This window comes from Mytilus galloprovincialis, chromosome 13 (assembly GCF_965363235.1).
Source record: "Mytilus galloprovincialis chromosome 13, xbMytGall1.hap1.1, whole genome shotgun sequence".
NCBI classification, from domain to species: domain Eukaryota; kingdom Metazoa; phylum Mollusca; class Bivalvia; order Mytilida; family Mytilidae; genus Mytilus; species Mytilus galloprovincialis.
This window is the reverse complement of record NC_134850.1, coordinates 39794649-39820757: the sequence shown is the minus strand read 5'-3', so window position 1 is coordinate 39820757 and position 26109 is coordinate 39794649. Positions and strand designations below refer to the sequence as shown.

The 26109-nt window shown below is 29.9% G+C and overlaps 1 protein-coding gene across 11 annotated transcripts in view; it reads left to right on the top strand.

Moving 5' to 3' along the window:
• Nucleotides 1–26109, top strand: part of LOC143057256 (uncharacterized) — a 104880-nt gene that overhangs the window by 35077 nt on the left and 43694 nt on the right. For 9 of the 11 annotated variants that reach the window (XM_076230525.1, XM_076230524.1, XM_076230522.1 and 6 more), the window contains exon 2: nucleotides 10367–10651. In XM_076230525.1, the coding sequence (XP_076086640.1) occupies nucleotides 10367–10651 (285 nt within the window). Of the gene's footprint in view, nucleotides 1–10366; nucleotides 10652–16929; nucleotides 17050–23053; nucleotides 23084–26109 lie in introns of those variants that run through there. The other 2 variants (XM_076230535.1, XM_076230536.1) reach the window with 2 other exon arrangements.

Here is a 26109-nt window from a genome sequence, read left to right as displayed (position 1 = left end):
TGAAGTTTTCAATGCATTAAGTACCATCATTGCTTCTGTTTTTTTCCCTCTTCGAAAAGTACCTTCGAGGTTGAAAATGTCTGACAACCAAAATAGACATGAAAAAACAGTGCAAAAAAGACAGCAAAGGTCAGCAAAAAATCGGAGATGTGGTTAGAATAATATTTCCCAATTTCAATAAAAAATATGCATTTTTCCCAATAAAAAACGGTAGAGGTAGTTTTGAAAAAAGACAACAATATCACTGCGTTAGTATAAGTAAATAGAAATCTATGAAATTTAAACACAAGGTTTATGACCATAAAAGGAAGGTTAGTATTGATTTTGGGAGTTTTGGTCCCAACAGAATAAGGGGCCCAAAGGGTCCAAAATTAAACTTTGTTTGATTTCATCAAAATTGAATAATTGGGGTTCTTTGATATGCTGAATCTAACTGTCATGACTGTGTATGTAGATTCTTAACTTTTGGTCCCGTTTTCAAATTGGTCTACATTAAGGTCCAAAGGGTCCAAAATTAAACTTAGTTTGATTTTGACAAAAAATGAATCAGTTAGGTTCTTTGATATGCTGAATCTAAAAATGTACTTAGATTCTTGATTATTGGCCCAGTTTTCAAGTTGGTCCAAATCGGGGTCCAAAATTAAACTTTGCTTGATTTCATCAAAAATTGAATAAATGGGGTTCTTTGATATACCAAATCTAACTGTGTATGTAGATTCTTCATTTTTGGTCCTGTTTTCAAATTGGTCTACACTAAAGTCCAAAGGGTCCAAAATTAAACTTAGTCTGATTTTAACAAAAATTGAAATCTTGGGGTTCTTTGATATGCTGAATCCAAAAATGTACTTAGATTTTTTATTATGGGCCCAGTTTTCAAGTTGGTCCAAATCAGGATCTAAAATTATTATATTAAGTATTGTGCAATAGCAAGTCTTTTCAATTGCACAGTATTGCGCAATGGCAAGAAATATCTAATTGCACAATATTGTGAAATAGCAAATTTTTTTTTAATTAGAGTTATCTTTCTTTGTCCAGAATAGTAAGCAAGAAATATCTAATTGCAAAATATTGTGCAATAGCAAGATTTTTTTTTAATTGGAGTTATCTTTCTTTGTCCAGAATCAACTTAAATCTTTGTTATATACAATATACAATGTATATTCACTTTTTACTACCAACTGATAAATTAAAATAATCTTTACCATTCAGTGATAACAAGCAGTTTTTTTACATCTTAATATTTCATGAGTAGTTATTGTTGCAAACTCCATTAGAAATTTTAATTGAGATTAGTTTTGGAATAAGGGAAAGGGGGATGTGATTAAAAAAATTGGGTTCAATTTTTATACGACCGCAAAATTTGAAAAATTTTTCGTCGTATATTGCTATCACGTTGGCGTCTGCGTCGTCGTCGTCGTCCGGCGTCCGAATACTTTTAGTTTTCGCACTCTAACTTTAGTAAAAGTGAATGGAAATCTATGAAATTTTAACACAAGGTTTATGACCACAAAAGGAAGGTTGGTATTGATTTTGGGAGTTTTGGTCCCAACATTTTAGGAATTAGGGGCCAAAAAGGGCCCAAATAAGCATTTTCTTGGTTTTCGCACTATAACTTTAGTTTAAGTTAATAGAAATCTATGAAATTTTGACACAAGGTTTATGACCACAAAAGAACGGTTGGGATTGATTTTGGGAGTTTAGGTTTCAACAGTTTAGGAATTAGGGGCCAAAAAAGGGCCCAAATAAGCATTATTCTTGGTTTTCACACAATAACTTTAGTTTAAGTAAATAGAAATCAATGAAATTTAAACACAATGTTAATGACTACAAAAGGAAGGTTGGTATTGATTTTGGGAGTTTAGGTCCCAACAGTTTAGGAATTAGGGGCCAAAAAGGGACCCAAATAAGCATTTTTCTTGGTTTTCGCACCATAACGTTAGTATAAGTAAATAGAAATCTATGAAATTTAAACACAAGGTTTATGACCATAAAAGGAAGGTTGGTATTGATTTTGGGAGTTTTGGTCCCAACAGAATAAGGGGCCCAAAGGGTCCAAAATTAAACTTTGTTTGATTTCATCAAAATTGAATAATTGGGGTTTTTTGATATGTCGAATCTAACTGTCATGACTGTGTATGTAGATTCTTAACTTTTGGTCCCGTTTTCAAATTGGTCTACATTAAGGTCCAAAGGGTCCAAAATTAAACTTAGTTTGATTTTGACAAAAAATGAATCAGTTAGGTTCTTTGATATGCTGAATCTAAAAATGTACTTAGATTCTTGATTATTGGCCCAGTTTTCAAGTTGGTCCAAATCGGGGTCCAAAATTAAACTTTGTTTGATTTCATCAAAAATTGAATAAATGGGGTTCTTTGATATACCAAATCTAACTGTGTATGTAGATTCTTCATTTTTGGTCCTGTTTTCAAATTGGTCTACACTAAAGTCCAAAGGGTCCAAAATTAAACTTAGTCTGATTTCAACAAAAATTGAAATCTTGGGGTTCTTTGATATGCTGAATCCAAAAATGTACTTAGATTTTTTATTATGGGCCCAGTTTTCAAGTTGGTCCAAATCAGGATCTAAAATTATTATATTAAGTGTTGTGCAATAGCAAGTCTTTTCAATTGCACAGTATTGCGCAATGGCAAGAAATATCTAATTGCACAATATTGTGAAATAGCAAATTTTTTTTTAATTAGAGTTATCTTTCTTTGTCCAGAATAGTAAGCAAGAAATATCTAATTGCAAAATATTGTGCAATAGCAAGATTTTTTTTTAATTGGAGTTATCTTTCTTTGTCCAGAATCAACTTAAATCTTTGTTATATACAATATACAATGTATATTCACTTTTTACTACCAACTGATAAATTATAATAAATAACATTCAGTGATAACAAGCAGTTTTTTTTACATCTTAATATTTTATGATGTATTTAAATGAGTAGTTATTGTTGCAAACTCCATTAGAAATTTTAATTGAGATTAGTTTTGGAATAAGGGAAAGGGGGATGTGATTAAAAAAATTGGGTTCAATTTTTCTCATTTGAAATTTCATAAATAAAAAAGAAAATTTCTTCAAACATTTTTATGCCCCACCTACGATAGTAGAGGGGCATTATGTTTTCTGGTCTGTGCGTCCGTCCGTCCGTCCGTCTGTCCGTTCGTTCGTCCGTCCGTTCGTCCGTCCGTCTGTCCCGCTTCAGGTTAAAGTTTTTGGTCAAGGTAGTTTTTGATGAAGTTTAAGTCCAATCGACTTCAAACTTAGTACACATGTCCCCTATGATATGATCTTTCTAATTTTAATGCCAAATTAGAGTTTTTACCCCAATTTTACGGTCCACTGAACATGGAAAATGATAGTGCGAGTGGGGCATTCGTGTACTGAGGACACATTCTTGTTTTGAGAGGATTAATATTCAACAGCATAGTGAATTGCTCTAAGAGAAAACAAAAATTTTAAGTTCATTAGAACACATTCATTCTGTGTCAGAAACCTATGCTGTGTCAACTATTTAATCACAATCCAAATTTAGAGCTGAATCCAGCTTGAATGTTGTGTCCATACTTGCCCCAACCGTTCAGGGTTCAACCTCTGCGGTCGTATAAAGCTACGCCCTGCGGAGCATCTGGTTCTGTATTCTGATTTAAGGACTTCAGGATTTTTTACCATGTTTACATTAATTTTTTTCTAAAAAGAATTCACTTCTTTGAATTTGAAGGAAATGATTATGGTTCATTCTACTGGACTGAAATTAAAAGCTTTTAGATGTATGTTTACAATGGTTTACATACATAAAGTTCCATTTATATAGGCATCAACAAAACCATTAAATTTATATACATGTAATAACACATGTAATGTGTACAAATGTATGACTAGACAATACAAACCAAGTCGGTTCTTTGGAGTTTCCTTCAAATGGTTAAAAAGAAAGCCCTTATTTTTGTGAAAGTCACAAAAAATATTTATATTTAGTAAAAAAAGGATTACCCGGTACAATTGAGCTAGAGGACAGTAAATTTTACGAAATTTTAAAAAAATTACAGAAAGTTTAATCTAACCAATTTTACTTCTCATCAAACTTAATTTGTGTCATGTCTTACCCGTTGTATGGTTTAATCATATACTCATTTTAAAGTTCTCTGTAAAACTTTCAACCAAACTTGAGATTTTTACCTATATTTTGATAGATATTTAATACAGCTCTGTCTTCTCCAACCCAGCCTGATAAGGTAGTATTAATACATACAATGCGTTTAGTTTGAAAACTAAAACCTAATCTGCTCAGTTTTTATGACAAGCTCATTAAAGATATAAATGCTAAAATATTATGTTAAACCATTGTCCATCAGAGCAGGTTTTTTTAAACTAAGGTTTATCATGACTAATCTTTACAATTTTTACACGATATGAGATTTTTTTGATTTTTTACAATTTTGACTCTTGCCATAGTTAAATTATTGATCAGGTTTCTGGATTTAAAAATTAGCAGTTTATTTTTTTACATGTTTGATTATAGCTCAATTATGTTTTGACAAAACCTTGCAAAAACAGTAATTAATTGAGGTTTTATGTATTACAGCCATCTTAAAATTCATTTCCAGAACTTTTAAACTTACAGAGTTATGGGACTTTGGGCAATAGAAATTGATATTTTTCATCACATGTGATATCAGAACACAGACAACATTTACCAAAACTTGAAGAATTTATAAAATATTAAACAAAAACATTTATTATAGTACACTAAATGTCATACTTTTATGTAGTTGGTGAAGACTTTTTTGCAAGTGGTTTACATCTTTAATTTGCTCAGTTTATTTGAAGTCAATGCATATTTTCAATAGCAATATTAAAAGTTGTCATTTTCTAATTTTCTAATGTATACCAATGATGAATGCACCCATATATTGGATTTCATTGTGTTTAATTAGCTCTGACTGATAGTCTATTGATTTTGAAAATTTTGCATATTTAACATACTAGAAAATTCAGTTTTCAGAGTATTTCAAACTTATTAGCATAACTAACCACATTTACAAAGCATACATGTACATACATGACATAGATTTTACACTATATATTGTACATTTCAAGTGATGTTTTTTAGAATATATCTTAATGCACACAAGACATATATCTCTCTGATGAAGTTTATTCTTGCTTAATATTTCTGTTTTGAAACTCACATATGTACAATATAGTAATACAAAAATGTACTGCATATTAAACATGTAATTATAGGAAGATATTTTTTACTCTATAAAAATCTCCATTAAAGTAATACATATATACAAATAAGGAGATGTGGTATGATTGCCAATGACAGACAACTATCCACCAAAGTTCCAATGAAGGTGATGTAAGCAATTATAGGCAAACTTAGGTTCTTCAACAATGAGAAAAACCCATACTGTATGACCAGCTATAAAACTTAAAAGGCCCTGTCATGTGTATATTATTTGATTTCCTTGCTCTGTATAATTAATTCTGTTGATATGTCAGAGCACGTCATTCACATATTGGTTTATACAACACAATTGTTCTCCATTCCAAATGTGTTACAATTAAAAAAATCATCATGACTTTGATTAAATAGCCCAAATAATTATAGGCTTTAAACAGGATTGGTGGCAGGGCGAAGTATACATTTTCTGAATAAATCATTTACTCTTCTGGTCTATAATTTAACGGATGAAATAGAAGTGAATTAATGTGTGAAATTAACACTGCTTTGACTGTATGGTTTACATCTATGAGCTTTTAAAAATAAAATGTAACGTTATTTGAGCATTTGATATCAGATTGAAAATGTAAATGAAGTTTTCTCTTTTTATGTTACATTGTAAATTATGTCCTCAGATCTTCTGGCTAATATTTACTCAATGAAAATTTATTTGAGTATGCAGGAATACATTATAGAAATGGAGTCAGTATATTAAAGTCAGTGATAAAAAAAACCCATTGCAACCTTATATAAATATACTTATCCTTTTATATATGTCTCAAAATTGTGCAAGTGTAAGTTTCTAAGCTTTAACTTTTATTTTCTCCTTATGGTAAAAGCTTTTTGAAATCTTTTCTTATACAGTCCGTCAGGATCAATGTATATTTGCCGGACTATAATTTTGACTTTGGTCTCTCTCTAATTTTAATGTTTTCTTTAGAACTGTAAAAATCAATCATTTTGAAGCAATGTTTCTCAAATCATATCATGATTATAAATGATACATGTAGTTGAGGATGCTTGTAAGAATGATTAAGGATAAGACATGTCCTGTTACATGATAACATTATAAATCTTAAAAAAAGCTGATTTTGTTTAATTTGAACCAAGCTTTTGAATTGTAATGAATTTATTTCAAGTGGGTAAAAAACTATTTGTAAAAAAGGTTTGTTGTATATTATTATAATTACATGCATACATATACTAAAACATTCAGTTATATGTGAGAGGTGAACAAAATGTGTATTTCCTTGTTATTATTGAAAGGAAATGTACATACAGGCTTAATAATATCATCCCTTTGGAGTCTGTATTATGAATAATCTTAGAATTTTGGAGCGTGTTTCGTCTACAAATAGATTGAGTCCATTTTTGTTTTGAACTTTTGCTGATGTCTATGTTTCTATGTTTTGAAGTGTTAAAGGTCCTTATAAAAATAAATATGGGGTATATCTGCTCATAGAAGCCTCATTGGCACGAAAAATGAAAATTTCGGGTTAAGAAATTCCAGATGCTCTACCTTCATTTGACCAAATTGTTTTGAGAGAAATCTTGAATAACCATGGTATGAGAAATTGTGGGAAATATAACAGATATGTAGTTGCTAAATTCTTATAAATCTTAATTTCTTAATATAATTATAAATATAACAAGTTTTTGCTTGGCTTCAGGTTAAAGAAGCAATATTTTATCATCAAATTACAAAGCAACTTCATGATATTAAAGGAAACTTAAAAATCAAGGTTGACTTGATAAATTTTGCCTTAACCCTTATTAAGCTGATTGTTATGATCACTGTATCTACTATGATTGATTTATGTTGATCGTCTGTGAAGCAACATTTCTAAACCTATTCATAGACAATCATAACATTTCGGCTGCTTTTAAAAATCAAAGCATGATTTAATGGAATCAATTCTAATGTATATAACATTAAATTAGTATTAACATTTTCTTTTTTCATTGATCGATGATAAACAAACTTTACCTCCTTGGCTATTAAAAAGAAAAAAAACATAAAAGAGGCAAAAAATATTTAGAAATACAGTCATTTAAATTATATTGACATCTTCTATTTCATTATTTAATAAACAAGCTTTACATGGATATCTGACGCAGTTTAAAGGGGGAAAAAAAACACAAAAGGAGCAAAAACATTTGAAAATAAAGTTATAATCAGATTAATCTTGACTTTGTATTAAAAACATGAGAAATGAATTAACTCATCTAACAAGGTAAACATTTGACAAATATATTAATTTGTTAAAGTGTTTAGGTTAATGGTCTTCTTCAACAAAAGGTAAGAATAGCAAAAAGATCAAAGAATTTAAGATATAGATGCTTATACATATAACATATTATTGAATTTGATCATGTTATGTACTGACCAGATTAACAACATTTTTCTCATCAAGTCATAGGCGTAGCATGCCAAAAAATAATTGTACGGTTTTGGCAAATAAGACATATGGGACACGAAGTGGCCCATCCAGTACATGTATGTGTCTCATCCAGCCTCGAAGGCGAGACTGCATTACGGCAGGGGGTATGGGGGCTGCTCAAGGCCCCCACAAGCTCTGGGGTTTATATTGTTAAAATCCTGCATTCTGAGTGTTTCCTGGCACTAAAAAATGTTTTTGAACAGCAGCATTTTTTACAAGACAATTTGAAAAAAAATGAATGTCTGTGTCTTGCAGGTTTTGTAGTTTTTTTTCTATATGATTTGTGTCATTTACATAGCAAGATTGGTGAATGAGAACAATTAATACTGTCATACTATACCTCGTGACAAATCATTGCACAAAATTCATGATTTACAAGTGATTTCTGTCAGTTTATTTATTATAAGATCTTAATATTATTATTTTTAAAATAAAACAATCAAAGTGCGGCTAGCAACTATTGAGCTATAGTGAATAGAAAAATGAATGAGGATCGGGAATGTGTAAAAAAACTATGTCAATCCTCACACACTGCATGCATGGGATAAGCTGCAGCCGGCCCGGTAGTCCTATATTATAAGACTTCCGAGGTTTATATCATTTACATTCAATGTTTTTTAGCGGATATTTTTTTTACTATCAATGTTAAACCCAAATTTGGATAGTATCAGATTTTTTTTACTATCAATGTTGCACCCCAACTGGGGTTAAACATTGATAGTAAAAAAAAATACATGATAAAAAACGTTGAGTGTAAATGATATGAACATCAGAAGTCTTTTTGAAGTGTTTTGGAGAATGCACATGTACACCTTTCTAGATCCCATAACACACAAAAGGACTAAAATTGAAAACAATGAAAGAAAACAAAGTTAAATTAAATGTTTTAATGTGTTTTAATGTTTTTAAGGTTCAAGACAATCACATAAATTAACACTATGGGGTCATCTTGACCTGGTAGGATATAAATTTTTGAAATGATCATGCAGCAACTGTCAAGATGAAGAACTGAAATAAATCACTGTGTTCTTGATAATTTGTATCTTGTTTATATGTGTTGTGATGATTTTGTCATATGCACATTTACTAGAGAGCCTGTCGCAATTACCGTGATTTTTTGGACAACGGTTGTCTTGCAAGAAGGACCTGCTTACGCTTCTGGAGCACCAGATTTTTTAGGGGTCCATGTTTCTAATTTGATTTTAGTTTTCAATGTTGAATGGTGTTGTTTGTCCTTGTGTGTCTTATTTGTTCTCTGGTTTGTCTTCTGTCCCTTGATCACGATTCTTTTTAAAAAATACAATGCATTTTGTACATAAATTCTACACCATTCCTACAGTTTTTCTAAATTATTGTAATAACCAATGGAAAGAGTAAATCGGCAGTCCCACAAAAACCGCCTCCCGGTGAAGTATAGATATGTGAAATAATGTGATATATGTTCGGGGTTTATGTTACGGAAGGGCACTCAAAGAAAGGCACAGTGCAGAAAGGAGTATGAAGTGTTAGAGGTCTTACGAAGACCCGAACATAACCAATTCCGACTTTTAATGAACAATTCCGGAGTCCCCATAAAGGTTATATCCCCTTTTGCAATACGGTTTCTTGAATTATAAAAAACAAACCTCACCTCTGATTTCAATTGACATTATGCTTGAAATATTTGCAACTATATGTTAAGAAAATAAACAGTCAATCAACTGATTTTGAACTTGACTTGCGGTGGTTTTATTAAAAAAAACCGAGTGAAATCATTACATATATCGGTTACCTGCAAATCTAAGGATATGGCATTGTGCAAACAATAATATTACTATTTCCAATTGTTTTGAATGCTATGAGGTTTATATCTACATCGTCTGGAATCAAAACTTGCAACAATTAATCAAAAGAAAAACTGCTGGCTTCTTCGACCTTGAAAATATTTCCAAACTGATGCGTTAAACTAAAAGAACTAGCAACATCATGTGGAGATTTTGTGAATTAGCTGGCGATTGTTGCTGGCTATAACATTCTTCAGATTATCCATCAGTTTTAGTTTATTCAGTCTGTGTCAGATTGGCGCATGTACTAATAACAACACCCAACATTATCCACAACAGCATCTTAAACAATTCCGATTTATTAATCATTAATTGGTAATCAATAAACTGATTACGGTACTGCGGTTACATACATTGACGTGCTCAGTACTTTAAATGTTGAAAGACGTTTATTTATTTATTTAAGAAAACCTGCATTGGTAAATGGAAAACATTTATTGTATGGAAGTTTGCATACTATTCTAGCATATATTTTTTTAATATATTGATTTTTTTTGGTACGATTTTCCGTACCTGCAGTAAAAATTGGTACGGTCAGAACCAGTGCAAGTGGTGTATGATTGGTTGGTCTATCATGCATTAGTTTTTAACCCCTCTTTGATAGCTTAGTGTAAAGAAAAAGCCCCCTACTCTCAGGAGCCTGATCTGAATCCTTGGCTGGCCAAGATGGTTTTTGCCCAACGATCCTTCAATTGATAGATTTTCTCATTGTTCTATGTAAAATTAATTGTTCCACCATGCTGTTAGATTAAAAGAATATCACAAACTCATTCCAAATAACCATTAAAAAAAATCTTTATGCAACACATTAGAATATTTCTATTTTCTTCTATAAACTTCAGTATTGAAATAAATTTTATGTATTTCAGAGGCTTGAGGATTCTGTACTAAAAGAAGTTGACGACTACACGATAAGAGGTGAGGACAGCAACCCATCAAAGATACCAGCCCGTATAAGGGAGATAATAACCAAGAACCTCTCACCTGATGATATAGACATACCATCTAACAGAATGTCAACTCCAAACACAGGCCAGTTGACGGAAGAAAACCGTATATTAGCAGCAGAATTGAACAGAGTAGAGGACCTCCTTGCTGCGAGTCGAGCAGAGCGTGATGAACTGGGAATCAAGTACAATGCTCTTAGTGATAAGGTAGGTTTTGAGGTCACATGTTTGTAGATGTGTAAAATTGTCATTTATTACTGTGGATTCATTATTATTTGTTGGATACCAATTTTCATAGATTTTGTGGGAACAGGTGAACCACAAATCTAAATGTTCAATGAATAAAAAAATATATATTGGCTAGTATGCAGAGTTCGGCAAAACCACAAAACTAAATATCAACAAACATGCAAATTTTCCTTAATGCAAGAAAATTGGTACCCACGAAAGTAAATGGATCCACAGTACTTAATTTACATGTTTAAGAGTTAATTCCCTATAGCACAAAGGTATGGTTCAGAGTTGAAGTCAGTTCAACAAGCATCAGAAATTCATAGAATCTTCCATTGAATTCAAATTACAAAATTTTATTTTTAACATTCAAGGTTTGGTATCATACTTTTAAGAAAAATACCTAATCCTATATTCTTTGGATGGGTATTTTCATGCCTACAAAATGAAATGGTCATAAGGGGAGTTAACTCTTAAAATAAAATATTGAAACAAAATATAGCATGTTTAGCCTGTATAGCAAATTATTTGGTAGAAACAGGTAGATGAATACACAGAAGAATGCAAAGATGGACGCTGACTGGACAAAAGGCATACTGAATTGCTAGAAATACAACAGCTGAATGCATAACCAGGATTTATCAAGAAGTTCTTGTTTTGTTATCACATTGTTATTTATTATTTAGACTACATAATATTGTATATTTTTCTCTTTAAGTATTATTAAGTAATACATAATTGATAGATTTTATAATGTATTGATTGTACACAGGTTTAGAATAGAAATGTGTATTTTATTGTCCATAAATGTATGTCCTGATCTCTTAGTTAGAATAATTAGAGTTTGGTAGAATAATTAGAGATCATTTGTAAAAATAATTGTCATGTTTTGGAAGAAAAAAAAAGATTTATGCATGCTGTAGGAAGAGACATATGAGAAGTTCTGCAAAAAAATGCTAATTTATTTTATATATCAGTTTAATACGATTTTAAATCTCTATATTAGATGGTAATTGGATTAAAATAGTGTATGTCAATATGAATATTAGCCAGAACGTGTCAAAAGGTTTGATCATCATAAAGAACAGTTTGGAAGTCTGTCAAACCATTCAGTTCTACAAGTGTAGAAATATATTGTCCCATTAAAGAGGACATTTGAACCTATATTTAATTTGGATTGGAAATGATTGAATTAAAAAATAATTAATTGATTTTGAAATGTTTTGATAGATTTTAATGAAATTTTTGAATGATTTTAATGAAATTTGACGTGAATATAAATGATTTTCAAAATTGTATGTAAAATCTCTAGTGAGTGCACCACTTTATCCTGAAGCTATTAGATTAACAGATAACTGACTTTTTTTTTAATTATAACAATACTTGTGATATTATAAGCCAGTTTATAATATCAGAGATGTAGAGGTTAGGTTCTGGTCAATGAATTTTAATCTTATTAAACGTTTTGTCAGTCCTGTATATAAATGTATGTGTTTCAATGACTTATTCTAAGTTAATCTTCCGTCAAACATTGTGCTGAGCTCTGCTTTCTACAATTTTTTCGCTGTTTAAAGTAGATTGCGCCACAGTTATATATCAGGTCAGTTTAGAATTTTGTTATTTTTGTTATTATCATTTTTTATAAAAAAAAACTGAATATATATATTATTTTGTATTATAAACTTAAATTGGGAGTTTGAGTATTATATAGCACAAGTTTTTCTGTACTAATGGTAAATAAACTGAGATGAAACGCGCGTCTAGCGTATACTAAATTTAGTCCTGGTATCTATGATGAGTTTATTTCCAATGCAACTAGAATACATGTAAACTGTTAAAAGCAAGATGTGCATTTTAGACTATTATGGTTATACTTCTTCTCCACTAGTGTACCTTGTAATTGGTTTTACATGTTTATAAGAAACACCTACCGGTACTTATTCTCAGATCTTTGCATTTTGATTTTAAGCTACTAAGATTTATTTATTTTCAATAATTCAAATTGGTTTATTTTTTGGCAAATTAGTAGCAAGTTGCTTATAATTATTTCTCACAGGCCTAATTATTTCGTTGTCGGATCGTGATTAATTGCTTGAATTTAGAGGACAGTCATTTAATAATCACAGGAAGGGTGCCACATGTGGAGCAGGATCTGCTTACCCTTCCTGAGCACACAAGATCACCCAAGTTTTCGTAGTGGATTCATAATGCTCAGTCTTCAGTTTTCTATGTTTTGTTTTTTTGTACTATTGTTTTCTTGTTGGTCTTTTTTCTTTTGTAACCATGGTGTTGTTTGAAGGTTTTTCGACTAATGAGTTTAAATGTTCCTCTGGTATCTTTTGCCTTGCTCCTAAATAATTGTTTTACAGCAAATATTGTTTGAAGAAAATTGCAGTTCAGAGGTCGAAATATTACCAAAAAATTGTTGCATCAGTGTGTGACCACTTTTGACAATACTTTATTAAACTGTAAGAGTTGCCCTGTGTTTTCATATTTTACATTAGAAAAAGTGTTTAGAAATGGATTAGATCCTTTATTTCACTTTCATACATATAATCTGTCCTTTATTCTTATTAACTGTATCTTATTGATGGTTTTAATGAAAGGACAGTACAGTTGGTAACTTAATATGTGAACAAGTAATATTTCTATTTCAAGTGCATATGTATAAACATCTTTTGTCTTGTATTTTCATAGAATTGCATTTTAAAATTTTATATTTCTGTTGTAATTGTTTTGTCATTGTCTTACAAGACTTTATTATACACGATAATATCATTGTGAATGCTCAGCCTAGGTAGATTGGGGTAAGGTAGAGATGTGCCCACTCATTGGTAATCTTTTAGAAAAGAAAATTGTTTAGTTGAATAATTAAATCAACTGAGCAAACTGATATTATTAATTCTTTGTAATACACAGTTTAGGATTGATTCAAATATAAAGCAAATTGTAACAAATAAAAGTTAAATTTCAATAGTTTTTAAAAGATCTTTACATTGGAAGACTGATTTGTTCCAGGCGGCTAATTTTGAATCTTATTTAATGTGTATTAACAAAAAATAATAGGGTGTTTAATACATAATGAAATGTGACCTACCCATGCCTGGTTAGATTTCAATAAACATATCATTGATTTAGTTTGTAACAATAGTTTTTATTACCGTCAAAGTTTTAATTTTTGACCGCTGGTTGTATAATAAATTCCATTGTTCCTTTGATTAATAAAGTTTTGTAAATACATGTATGAAATTTTTTTCTCACACATTGATTTCTGAACAAACAATTTTCTGATAACAACGACCACCATCAAAGTTTGAAAGCTAAAATTGACATTTCTGATTATTTGTATTAAGATGTAAGAAAGAGATTTAATCATTCAGCAAATTTTGATAATAAAACCGATTGTTAAATATAATTGCTGTTGGAATGTGAAATAATTGTATTCACACATACTGTATATATATTGGCGAGAAACATCAATGGCTAACCATTGTTTGTTAAGTTGGTCATGACAGGTAAATCAGATGATATTGAATATTTAATTCATGTTAATTGTTCAATTATGCTGACCAAATTCAGAAGATTCTTAATGCAATAAAGTTTTCTATTGGAATTTTTTGCCTTATTGTATCAGATAAAACTAAATTGAAGTGGGGTCGATTTTCTCTTAAGCAAGATAAGTTAGATTTCCTGTTAATACCATAATAATTGCATTTTGGTTACTGATGCCTTATTATAACAAACGGTAAACACTGAACAGTATTCTAATTCAGGAAATGATCAAATAATAAAAATTGGATCAGAAATGAAGTCATGTTCTTACAAGTATGCATTTGATTTCATACTCAGCAATGCTGAATCAGCACTTTTAATGAGAAGACATTTAGTAATGAAAACATCTTTTATAAAGATCTTTTTTTTTAAGTTTGAAAAAGTTGACTATATTGTATTGGTTTTGCTTGTTGTTGAAGGCTTCATAATGCCCTATATTTGCTAAATCCATATCATTTTTTCATGAGATGACACTATAGTTATAAAAATTGTCTTTTGAAAATAACTTTCTTTTTCAAAGTTTGAAATTGTTGACTATATTGGATTGATTTTGCTCATTATGGAAGGCTTTATAGTGCCATATAGGTGCTTACATCCATGTCAATTATACTCTGGTGGATAGTTGTCTTATTGGCAATCATATCATATCTCCTTATTTTCATATAGCAAACTTCGTAAATCTTAGTTCTCCTTAATAACTTATAACTGAGTACTTGAATGAAAGTAGTATCCTAGACATTTTTATTTAAAGTACTTAACCTGTCCAAGACATTTAACAATGTTTTAACTAAAAAAGGAATAGTTTTAATTTATGAAATATAACTTATAAGTTTTAAACTACATGTTTTATCATGACATAATATTGATACAAGTATGATGTATGGACAGATCACTTGCTTAAAGAGGACTTGGTACTAAAGTAAAAGTCCAAAGTTTATCTGAATATTTGTAAATGGAAAATTTATGTTTGTTAGTACTTATTTTTTACTATGATAGCTTAAGTGAATTACAATCACCTGTTACATACAAATGAATGTTTGCTGTTATTTTAACACTCTGAAGAAAATAGTATTGTACGGACACATATTTTGACAAGATAAAAATGAACTTTATTAGATAACTATAGCACAGCATGGGATGGTATAGCAATTTCAAACAAAGAATTTCTTACAGGAACAAGTATATCATTGTACAAGCCAAAAGTAAATGTAAAGAAAAATATTTTAACCTGTCAGAGTATAGGATACCTTGAAAAGTAACCGAATTGGTTTTCTTATTTTTTTCATTTTTTTTCATTAATTCATCAAAGCATTTGGGTGCTTGTAATTATTCTTCATGGCTAATTGTATCTACCTGAAATCTTGTTCATTGTAAATTCCTTATGTGAATTTGAATAGAATTTCTGGTGCTATACATGTTTCCATATGTATGCTCATTTGAGCTGAGAACTTTGTATGATGCTGATAGACTTTTTTTATTTTGTATATTTGTACATAATTAGGTATTCAAATATGATTTTCTGGTCCTGTATAGACCTAGGCTAATATTTGGTCAATGCAACTTTTATTACAAATACAGCCATTACTAGCTGGTGTCTTTATAGATTGCAGTACATTGTTGGGTCCTAATAAGAAGATGCACACAGAATCTCCTGGACTATTGATGTTTATGAGATCTCAGTATTGTTTGTTGATTTTAAGATTTAGTTTTTCCAATTTTCAATCATTTGCTTCAAAGTGAAAAACAGATAAGACTTAGCAAGACATGGAATGACACAAATCATGGCTTTACTGATCACCAAAATCCATGAAACTGATACCTAAGGTTATTGATTATTTTCATAATACTAGAATTTAACTTATGTACCGTATTTATTCTAACAAACGCCCCGGGGGCGAAGACAATTTCCGAAAAGGGGGCGTCAATTAGAGAAACGAATTTCGTACCTTACTTCATTGACCTTTACCTGAATTTTGTTGAAACAGACTATAGTAACGTACACGTGTTTCTTATTGTCTCCATAATCTATAAATAGCGTATATCGGTAATGTGACCTCATCGAATAATTTGTTAAAATTTTCGAATGAACAAGTGTGCACATCAATGGAACATAATTTCAACAGCGTACTGTGTAACTGACAGATCTATTTCTGGAACTTGTACACACTGTGATGGTTTATCGGAGTGGATTAAAACATGGGCATTATTGATTTTTCGTTTCATGTTTCTGACTGACCGGGTCGTTGTCTTCGCAATATTGTATTGGTTAAGTTTCAATTTTATTTTTTTAACTACAAAATGGGGGCGTTTATTAGAGGTCAAAAGTTCTGAACACACGATTTTCGGTAGGGGGGCGTTAATTAGAAGGGGGGCTTTAAATAGAATAAATACGGTAATGAATTTGTACTAGGATCCTCATAACTTAGAATAAGGTAAAATCTTGCTGAAACCAAGAAATATGAATTGGTACTTTGGAATTTACCTGTAAATTATGAATTAATTGGTTACAGAAAATGTGACACTCATTATTTATGTATAGCACAGCCCTAGATTTGTATGGTTCATACTGTTACAATGTGTAATACATTATACATGTTTATAACACATAATTAACTCGATTTGTCCTGTATATTAATCCTAATTGTTTATTGCAGACAAAAATTGATTTTTATTGTAACGATAGGTAATAGGTAAGAACGTGTTGGGTAGATATGATAAATTAAATCGTTTGTCTGCTTACGGGGACTGTGATAAAACTATTTGGGGTAGACTGTTCTGGGAATTAAGACAGCATGGAACAAGAAGATCTTAACGGTGTCAACGTAAGTGGATTATGTTTTAAGTCTCATCTTTGGTCTTTGATACCGTAATTTGGTTTCTATTCCAAGGTCCTGAACTGATTTAAGTTAAAAAATCAATTTTAATCGTTGTGTGTTAAAGACTACGTAATTTTCTAGAGTCATATATTTCCTGGAGAATTTGAAATCTGACTGACAATCTTATGCGGATTTTAAAGAAAATGGAAACCAGACATATGGACACTTATGGCCTGAATGCCATCCAGCTTATTCTAAGTTTTGCATTTTAAGGTCAGCCAAAGTAATGAGCAGCCTTTCCGACATGCTTTTATGTCAGTATTTTCTTTTGAATGAGGTTTTGGTAAACAAGGAAACTCTATACCAGTACATGAGATTTTTTACTTAAGACCAGGTTAAGTCATTCAGATATATATATATATATATAAGAGGTTTATCTGTTTTGGAGATGTCAAAAGGTTTTCCATTATGAATAACCAGTTCTTCCAGTTTATAAATCATAGATATAAAATGGATAAAATATAGGTTGATCTTTTACGATTGACTATTAATGTTTAAATTGTACCATGTCAAATGACCTTAAGATTATAATTATTCATCAAAAGGCTTGAAAAAGGCTTGAAAAAGCATCTAATTAGTGTCAAAAGTCATTGTAAGATATTAGTCCTGATATAGAACCTACTTTATTTAGAGGTTGATACACACAAATGACAATAGAGGTAATAGGTTGACATTGTTCACGAACCTTTAAAAGTTTCATTGTTAAATTTGTATTGTTTTTTTCCCCTATACTTTTGTATACTGCATTATGCATACTTGTTTCATACAATTTATTTAACTGGTTGTTAGCGACACGCTATTTTAATTGTTTTGGCAGACTTCAGTGGTTTAATTTCGCAGCAAATGATTTTCGAATGTTGTTTTATGTGATAAGTAATGCAGAATTAGAGTGTAAGTACAAAATATCTGTAACATTTTAAAAGATTTACATTTGCAAAACAAATTTTCAAGTTTTTCTTAGCTTGCATTTTAATTGTCTGCGGTTTTGAATTATTTATAAGTAGGTTTGATGACTTGCCAATTACATGTATTATATGCTTGTTTGCATAATAGTTTATTTTTCATGAATGATATGATAAATTTTTCATACATGTCAGCTAGACTTTTGTTCTTCATTCATGTCGGTCATCTAGACTTACATATATCTTTTATAATACAATACATAGAATTTTTTCAATGTCAATGTTTACTTTCGTTTTGTAGGTTTTGTAACAATGCCAATTTAAACTTGTACGAAACATGTCTGTTCATTTAAAAAATCATTGTAATTTTTGGGCTTTCTTGGCCCATATAGCCAGTGTAAGCTAGGGCTTTCGCTTTGTGACCATCATTCACGTCCATTATCTTCTCCATATGGGCCAGTTTAAAAATAAAGAAATATACATCAGGACTTATCTTCTCTTTGGTCGGGTTGTTGTCTCTTTGTCATATTCCACATTTCCATTCTCTATTTTATTGTGTGTGGATGAAAATTCCCCATGACATTTCTATCACGCAACACTAATTTTTGCCAAAGACACTTTTTAATTCTCCAACTTGCCAATTTTTTCCAACTAAACTATGTAGGCATGATTGTTTGGAGATCCTACATGTATGTTAAAGAATCCCTCCATTTTGAATGAGGCATGGCAAACCTAACATGCAGTAATTCCACCTTATCAACCATTTACTTCCTGAAGAAATCTAGTCTTTGTAGACTACATGGTCAATCATAACCCAAAGGTTAAAAAATATTAAATCTTACTGTTAAATAGATTTAAAGCTAGGCACTTCTTAAAAGACAGCTTTTGAGTTCGATGCATTTCTGTCAAAAACTTTGGTTTGAGTGAACATCATTCATGCATTTAGGGGCATTGTCACTTCCGTTCCCATATGGAGCAGGTAGTTGGAAAACTAAAATGCTACATTGCATGAATTTTTTCGGCAAATTACATTCTTATAAGTGTCCATCAGCACTGCTGTCATAAGGGAATAGTGATTAAGTACCTACAGAACAAAAATTATTTCTAGTTTATCCTGCACAATGACGATCACTAAGATGCTTGATGAACGTTAATAGTGCAGGGGTACAGGCGATCCCTTCTATCTTGTAAATAACGTCATAAGGTGAAGGACAAACTTGAAAGTGGTATATTCTAATTGATCAGTGATAAACTTTATATCCAGTGAAAACTATTATTAATATTGATGGCATGGCATACAAGACTGAAATAATGCCATGAAGCCTGTCAATGAACCTTATTAAAAATCCCATATTAAATTTCATCCTTTAAACTACTGGGCTAATTTGAACCAAATTTGGCATTATATAATAATGTATGGAAGATACAAATAGATGGAATAATTGGTTACAAGAATTAATATCTCTATTTACAATTTTACACAGTGTTGTAAAATTATGCAGTGATTTTATACTTTGAAATTCTAAAAATCAAAATACTCACTATTTTTCAGAATTTTTTATATTATGAAAATTATTTACAGTTAACTAATCTGAGTAAATCTGCAGCAAAACTTGCATAATTTTTACATGTATCATTCAGATTTTTTAAAATTTATTCACAAAACTGATTGAGACCCTTTATAGTTTGCAGTTAAATAGAAAGTTTTTATGTTTACTTCTCCATAGACGAGATTGATTGAGACCTTTTTTCAATTTATAGGTGAGTAGAAAGTTTCAATATGTATTTACTCTTCCAAAAAAGCAAGTTGTGTCATATAGATTTCAGTTCAATACAGAATCACCCCTTTACTTTATTTGCTAGTATTATGTATGAGCAAATACAAAGTTAATACATATAACGTACTATTTATATAGAACTATGGTTTCTTTAATCTATAGATTTCTGTTTATTTTATTGAAACTGATCAAATAACATTGATTTTCAAAAATTGTATCGAGTCAGCAGATTTCTACCTTGGTACATTTTGTCATTAAGAAATCAATAATTTGTTTGGGTTAAGAAAGTATTTTTTAGTTTGATCATTGAGATTTTCCATAAATACATTAATTATTAATTAATTGAATGCATCATTATGTTTTGTAAAAAAAAAGGCTCTTCAATATTTTAAAAACTTTTATAGATCGTCGTTATGATAAGTCATATATATTAATAATTTTGACATTAAAGTATATGCTTAATGATGCAATGTTTTTTATGGTTGTTAAAACTGGTAATTAGTTTTCAATTTCAATTTTTGATTTGTTGATCTCAAATTTTTTTCACTCATGAGATATTTTATGCTAGAGTTATTTCCCTTTAATGGCCAGTACATTGAATAGCTTTAACAAGTTGAAAAGAGAAATGGGTTTTTCCTATGTAATTGACAGTTGAGAAAAAAACAAGAAGAAAAGTTTGAACAAATAATGAATTAAAAATGCAATTAATTTCAAATGTTTTTTGAAATATTAATGAAAGAATTTCAAGTTATATTTAATTTGTAAATGAGATTTAAATTAATTTGGTTGTTTAACTTCTAGTGGCAAGTTCCCGCAACTCAAAAGGATAGAATGAAACAAAAAAAATATATTTTTAAATATTTTTAAAAAGGTTTTTAGTTGATATAAAAATCTTCAAACCCTTAGAAAATTAACTATGTTCAATGCATAGAGTTATTTACTTATATATGGTAACCTATAAAGTGTTCACAATAAAAACATTTACGAACCATACTTATATTAAAGTAATCTAGTTCTATTGGTAAAGAGCATGTTTTCGATATGTTTTTATCAGTTATAAGATAAGTAGTTAGTTTTTTGGTAAAATACAACTGTTTATTCCGTAGTTACCTTGTTAAGCACGGAACTAGAAGAATGAATTAAACTTATCACAAACTATAAGTGGATTGTATGGTCATGTTGAAACTATTGATTGATGACTGGGTTAGCTTTTAAGAACCATTGACTCAAATTTTAAAAGTTAAGTGTGTGTATTTACTTTAAATTAGCCACATATTTACTTTTCAAATTTAATACCATTAACATATGTCCTTTGCTGGGGATACCAATTTTACAAATTTTTCGTGAAGTTCCCCAATATCCGTATTACTATTAGCCATAGCCTATTATATAATTTATTGATTTAATTTGTTTAAAACAACTCTGATAAAAATGTTGTGCATGTACATGTATTGTTCTCTGTGATAAACAATCAGTTTATGTAAGCAAATTATTTATAAGATATCACATGCATCAAATACAATTATTTTTGGCAAATTGCGAGTTGATTGTATTGTTTATATTACGTGACTCAGTACAAGTCGTAGAAACAGGGGGTAAAATGGACCTCTTGTGAATTACTTATTTTTGGGGTAAGTTGCATGTTTGATTAATTTGTAATGGGATATTTTGGAAACAGTTCAATCATTATGTGACTTAACGTTATAAGCTATGACATTTGGCAAGGGAAATATACCGTATTGTTATCTTTGTCATCAGATTCCGTGCAAAACAAGAAGTACTTTATAAATAATTTTCCACTAACTGGATAAAAATTGATGGTTATCCTATCTCTGAAAAACATTTGTCTAGAACTAAAAATTTTGTCTCAAAATTATACAAGTTATGACTTAGATAGAGAGTTGTCTCATTGGCACTCATACCACATCTTCTTATATCTAATTATGTTAAACTAGTTGATATGAATGGGCTCTGTCCCCTTGACAATAACCAATATCTGTTTTAATGCTTTTTGTAAACAAAAAGATTATATTTATAGTTGAAGTGTCAATAATAATTTAAACTTTTTAAGAATTATTTTTTTACAATTTCATTATCTTTCCTAGCAATTGTCTTTGTCAAAAATTTATCAGGTGTTTTTCATTTCAGAAGTCATATGTCAAACCACAAATATTTTGTCTATGCTATTGTCTTACAAATAGAAGATTTTCTATGTTTAGCTTCATTAACCCTTTCCTCAATGGAAATATTTTTTTTGCATACTTGATTCGCATAGGTTTTTCAATAAAATGCTGAAAATCTGCTTTGAAGTATAAAAAAGCATTGCAAAAAATAAATTTTTCATCAAATAAATTCAAGTCAGACATTCTTGTGAATATCCTTTTCATATTGGATACAAATTTGATGCAGACATTTTGTAGTCTTAGCATTTCAACTGAGATACTACACAGGCGTCGAAAGGTGTCATTATGGAGTAAAGGGGATGGGGTCAAAAGACGTCATTATGGAGGAAAGGGTTATTGTGTAACCAAATCATAGAGAATATACTAGTCAGTTAATAATTTGTGTATATAATGTTCTAATGCAGGAAAAATTGTCTTTTAAGACATTGAATAAATATGTTTACAGTTGAATTATAAAGTTAGATCATATCTTATTCCAGACATTTTAATACATACATACTAAAATTAAAGTCTCTAATAATATTTTGAAATAATATTGACCATTTTTTCAATATTTGAAAATTTCTTTAAAATTATAATCAGTTATTTATTGATAATATTGAAATGGTAAAAGTGTTATATTGAACTGTGACACTGGGTTTTACTTTTAAAGGAATATTTGTTCAAAGTGTTGGTAATCCTGTTGGATTAAGTCTATATTGCAAGCTTAGCTCTTAAACTATTTATTTTACGGCAATGAATTGTTACCTCTAAATTATAAATTTCATATTAATGATTAGTTACAATATTAAAGGGTAACTCATTTCAATTGTATATTTTTACCTATATTGTAATAACATTGGTCGACCGACCAATTAAATGTCCAGGCGGCAAATTTATAGCATGTTTTAACAAGCTTTGAAATTGTGTATCACGATTGTCAGATAATAATTTAGACAAGTGGTTGTGTGTGTATTGCACCTTCATGAGTTGACAGCGTGTGACAAGATTGTGGCAATAATACAAGCAATATTAGGTTTGTCTAGTTTGGATGTGTGCACTCTTTACCTTATCCTTCACCAATTCTGTAGAAAGGATAAAAGTCTGATTTTATTTTGAAACTATGGAGGACTCTAAGGTAGAAAGTTTATGATTGGTGTTTGATTTGCTCATTCAATGCACAATTTCCTCCTTGTTCTGCGTTCACCTTTTTTCTCTGCACATTTCCTCATCAATTCTCTGCTTGACTGCACTTTGCTATTTAATTCTTTTCTCCTCCTGCCTGACTTTGCTGTGTGATGAACTTCTGCACCTTTTTCACCTCCATCACTAAAGATGTCTCCATTGATTTGACTTGCTAATTTTTCACTTGATGTCTATTTGAGATTCAATTATGTTGGAGTATTTAAATAGCTGATTGAAATTGAAGAAGATGAAAGCTTCAAAAAGCTATATTATGGGGTGTTTATTTAATTGTCGTCAAATTTGTATACTTAATTGAGATGTCTTTATTGTTGTTAGATGTATGTGTAGTTTGAAAGCAATTATTGTACAGTTTTACATGGGATTGTTGAATTTTTTATTTGAAATTATATGGATGCTGTTGAAATCTATATTGTCCCAGTTCATTTATGATGCATGATGTGTGATTAAACTTTGTAGTAAAATATACTTAAACAATTTAAACATTTTGTGCAAGATTAGAAAAAATGTAGAGAATGATTGGAATTACAAAAATAGAACATAATGATGATTGAAATAAAGATTAAGTTTCAATGTATATTTCTAATTAAAGTATTGACATTGGCCTTAAAAATTTGTAGTTGATACAAATAAGTATATGGAATGCGTTCAGATTTAAGTGTAAATAGGCCATTTGAAATTATGACAGATGACAGAATAAGAACATTCAAAATTGTTTTGTATAAATACTAATTAAATGATTAATTTTGTGAAATTTGATATTTAACAATTATAGGAACCCTTCAGAGAATTTTCTCTCAAAAATTCAGTAAAGGCTATCAAAAAAATTTAATTAAGCAATTATTAAAGAATAGCTATTTGAAGTGCTTTCAATATTACCATTTTGTTGTGTCTGCAAAATTTTAATCAAGTTATAAATAAAAATTCAATAAATCAGGATTTGGAAACTTTTCAAGAGTAGTTTTCAAATACAATACACAAGTATTACTATACATAAGTATCGTGTATTCTTGTAGAAGCATAAACGGGACCAGAATATTACCAAATCCAAATACGGGAGATAATAAAAATGATTTATGTCAAATAATAGTAATATATTAAATATCTAACAGTTCCTTGTGGTATAGATATTTACGGTTCTTCACATTTAAAGAGAACTACTGGCACATAAGGTTGATCACACATGCCATGAACAATAGATTACAAAGCTTTAATTATATCAGGAGAGATTTGAATCACGTGTACAAATTTCTGGTTTTCAATCAGTTTTCAACACCTATTGTTGTGTATAGTAATCTTATAGTCAATGTATAATAATCTGTCGATACCAATATTACATATAGCAGAAAAATTGTTATGTAACCTATTTTTGCTTTTATCAAATAATATATTTGCTTGACACTTGAAAAGCATTTACGCTTTTGTTTGTGGCAATGTATTTAAATTGTAATTTGTGAAATGCTTGTACATTGAAATTAACTTTTGAAAGATAGATATAAGGAAGTATATATATGTCGTATTTAGGTCCATTGTACATCTAGAAATAGTAATTAAATTGTTTGAATTGTTTGAAACTTTCACAATTTGTCATGCAGGGCCTATGATAGTGTAACTATTTTGCTCATTGTTGAAGGCTGTACAGTGCCTTATATTTGTATTCATCTTGTCCTTTAGTCTTTAATAGAAAGTAGCCATTTGAACTCTGATTTAGCAAAATGAAAATAAAGCCAAGAATATGTAAGTTTTCATGTTCAAACTTTAATTAAGTATGCGGTCAATTTTATTTTTATTAAAATTATGTTAGTAACAAATTAAAAGGTTGTCTTGTTAAACTATATGTTTAAAAGATGATTTTACAGCTCATGAATATTACTATTCATATTCATGGAATCCTTGTAAAGTTTATACTTTGACAATATATTGTTCCTCATCTGTCTAGCCATTTTCATCTCTGAACTACAAAAAATGACAGATGAATACAATTTTTTATGAAATCAGTAGTTATTTACTTAATTTGTTCAGTTCCAAGGATTCTACACTTTCATATCACCACAGGCCGACCATATCTTATGATTGGTATTTTATGACCAATAATTGAGTTTGTTTATGCTTATTAGGAGTTGATTGGTCAATAAAACATATTTATATCTACCGATATCTATCCTTATTTACCTGACTTATCAATATTGATGATAAGTCGTCCTTCAAAGACTGGTCAAGTGGCCAGTGTTGATTTAGTACGGTGGACATGTTTAGATTTCTTACATTAAAGCTTGAATTGTCAACAGATTTTCATACTTAAGGTTACAAAGTATACAAGTTATTGTCACCTTAGGATTTTTAGAGGATTATTATGAAATATATGTATACATATTTCTCTGCTTTGAAATTCTTGAATAAAATTTGACGAGATGATCTTTGAAAAGAAGTGAATAAAATAATGAATTGATATGCTTTTGTGGATTGAAAAATCCTTGCTGTTTTAAATACTCTATTTGTTTTTTCAGTCTACATTTGAAGAGTTTTTTTCTCTGAGATTCATCGACTAATTTGACTTGATTTATTTTTTGATTGAAAAATTAGTTGTGCCAACCCTTACATACAATGATATTGTTATATGATAAATTGAATGCCTCACAAATAATATGCTAATTTCACTTATGATTTACAATTATGTGCATTTTGCAATATAATTCAGATTAGTAGAGCACTTTCCCTTGTAAGTTCACATATTAATAAGAAATCAAGCTTAACATGTTTTAAGGGTCTTAGAGAAAAAATAATGCTAATGCATCTTATAAGATTAGTTTCGTCCAGATGCTAATATATATATTCTTCATTATTTTTCCCTCTTTTAGCAGGACCTGCCTTAACAAGTTTCTGATATATCTTCCAAGTGTAACATACTCTAGCTAATAAAAACACTTATTGTCTTTATACAAATACTATTGACAGTTTCAT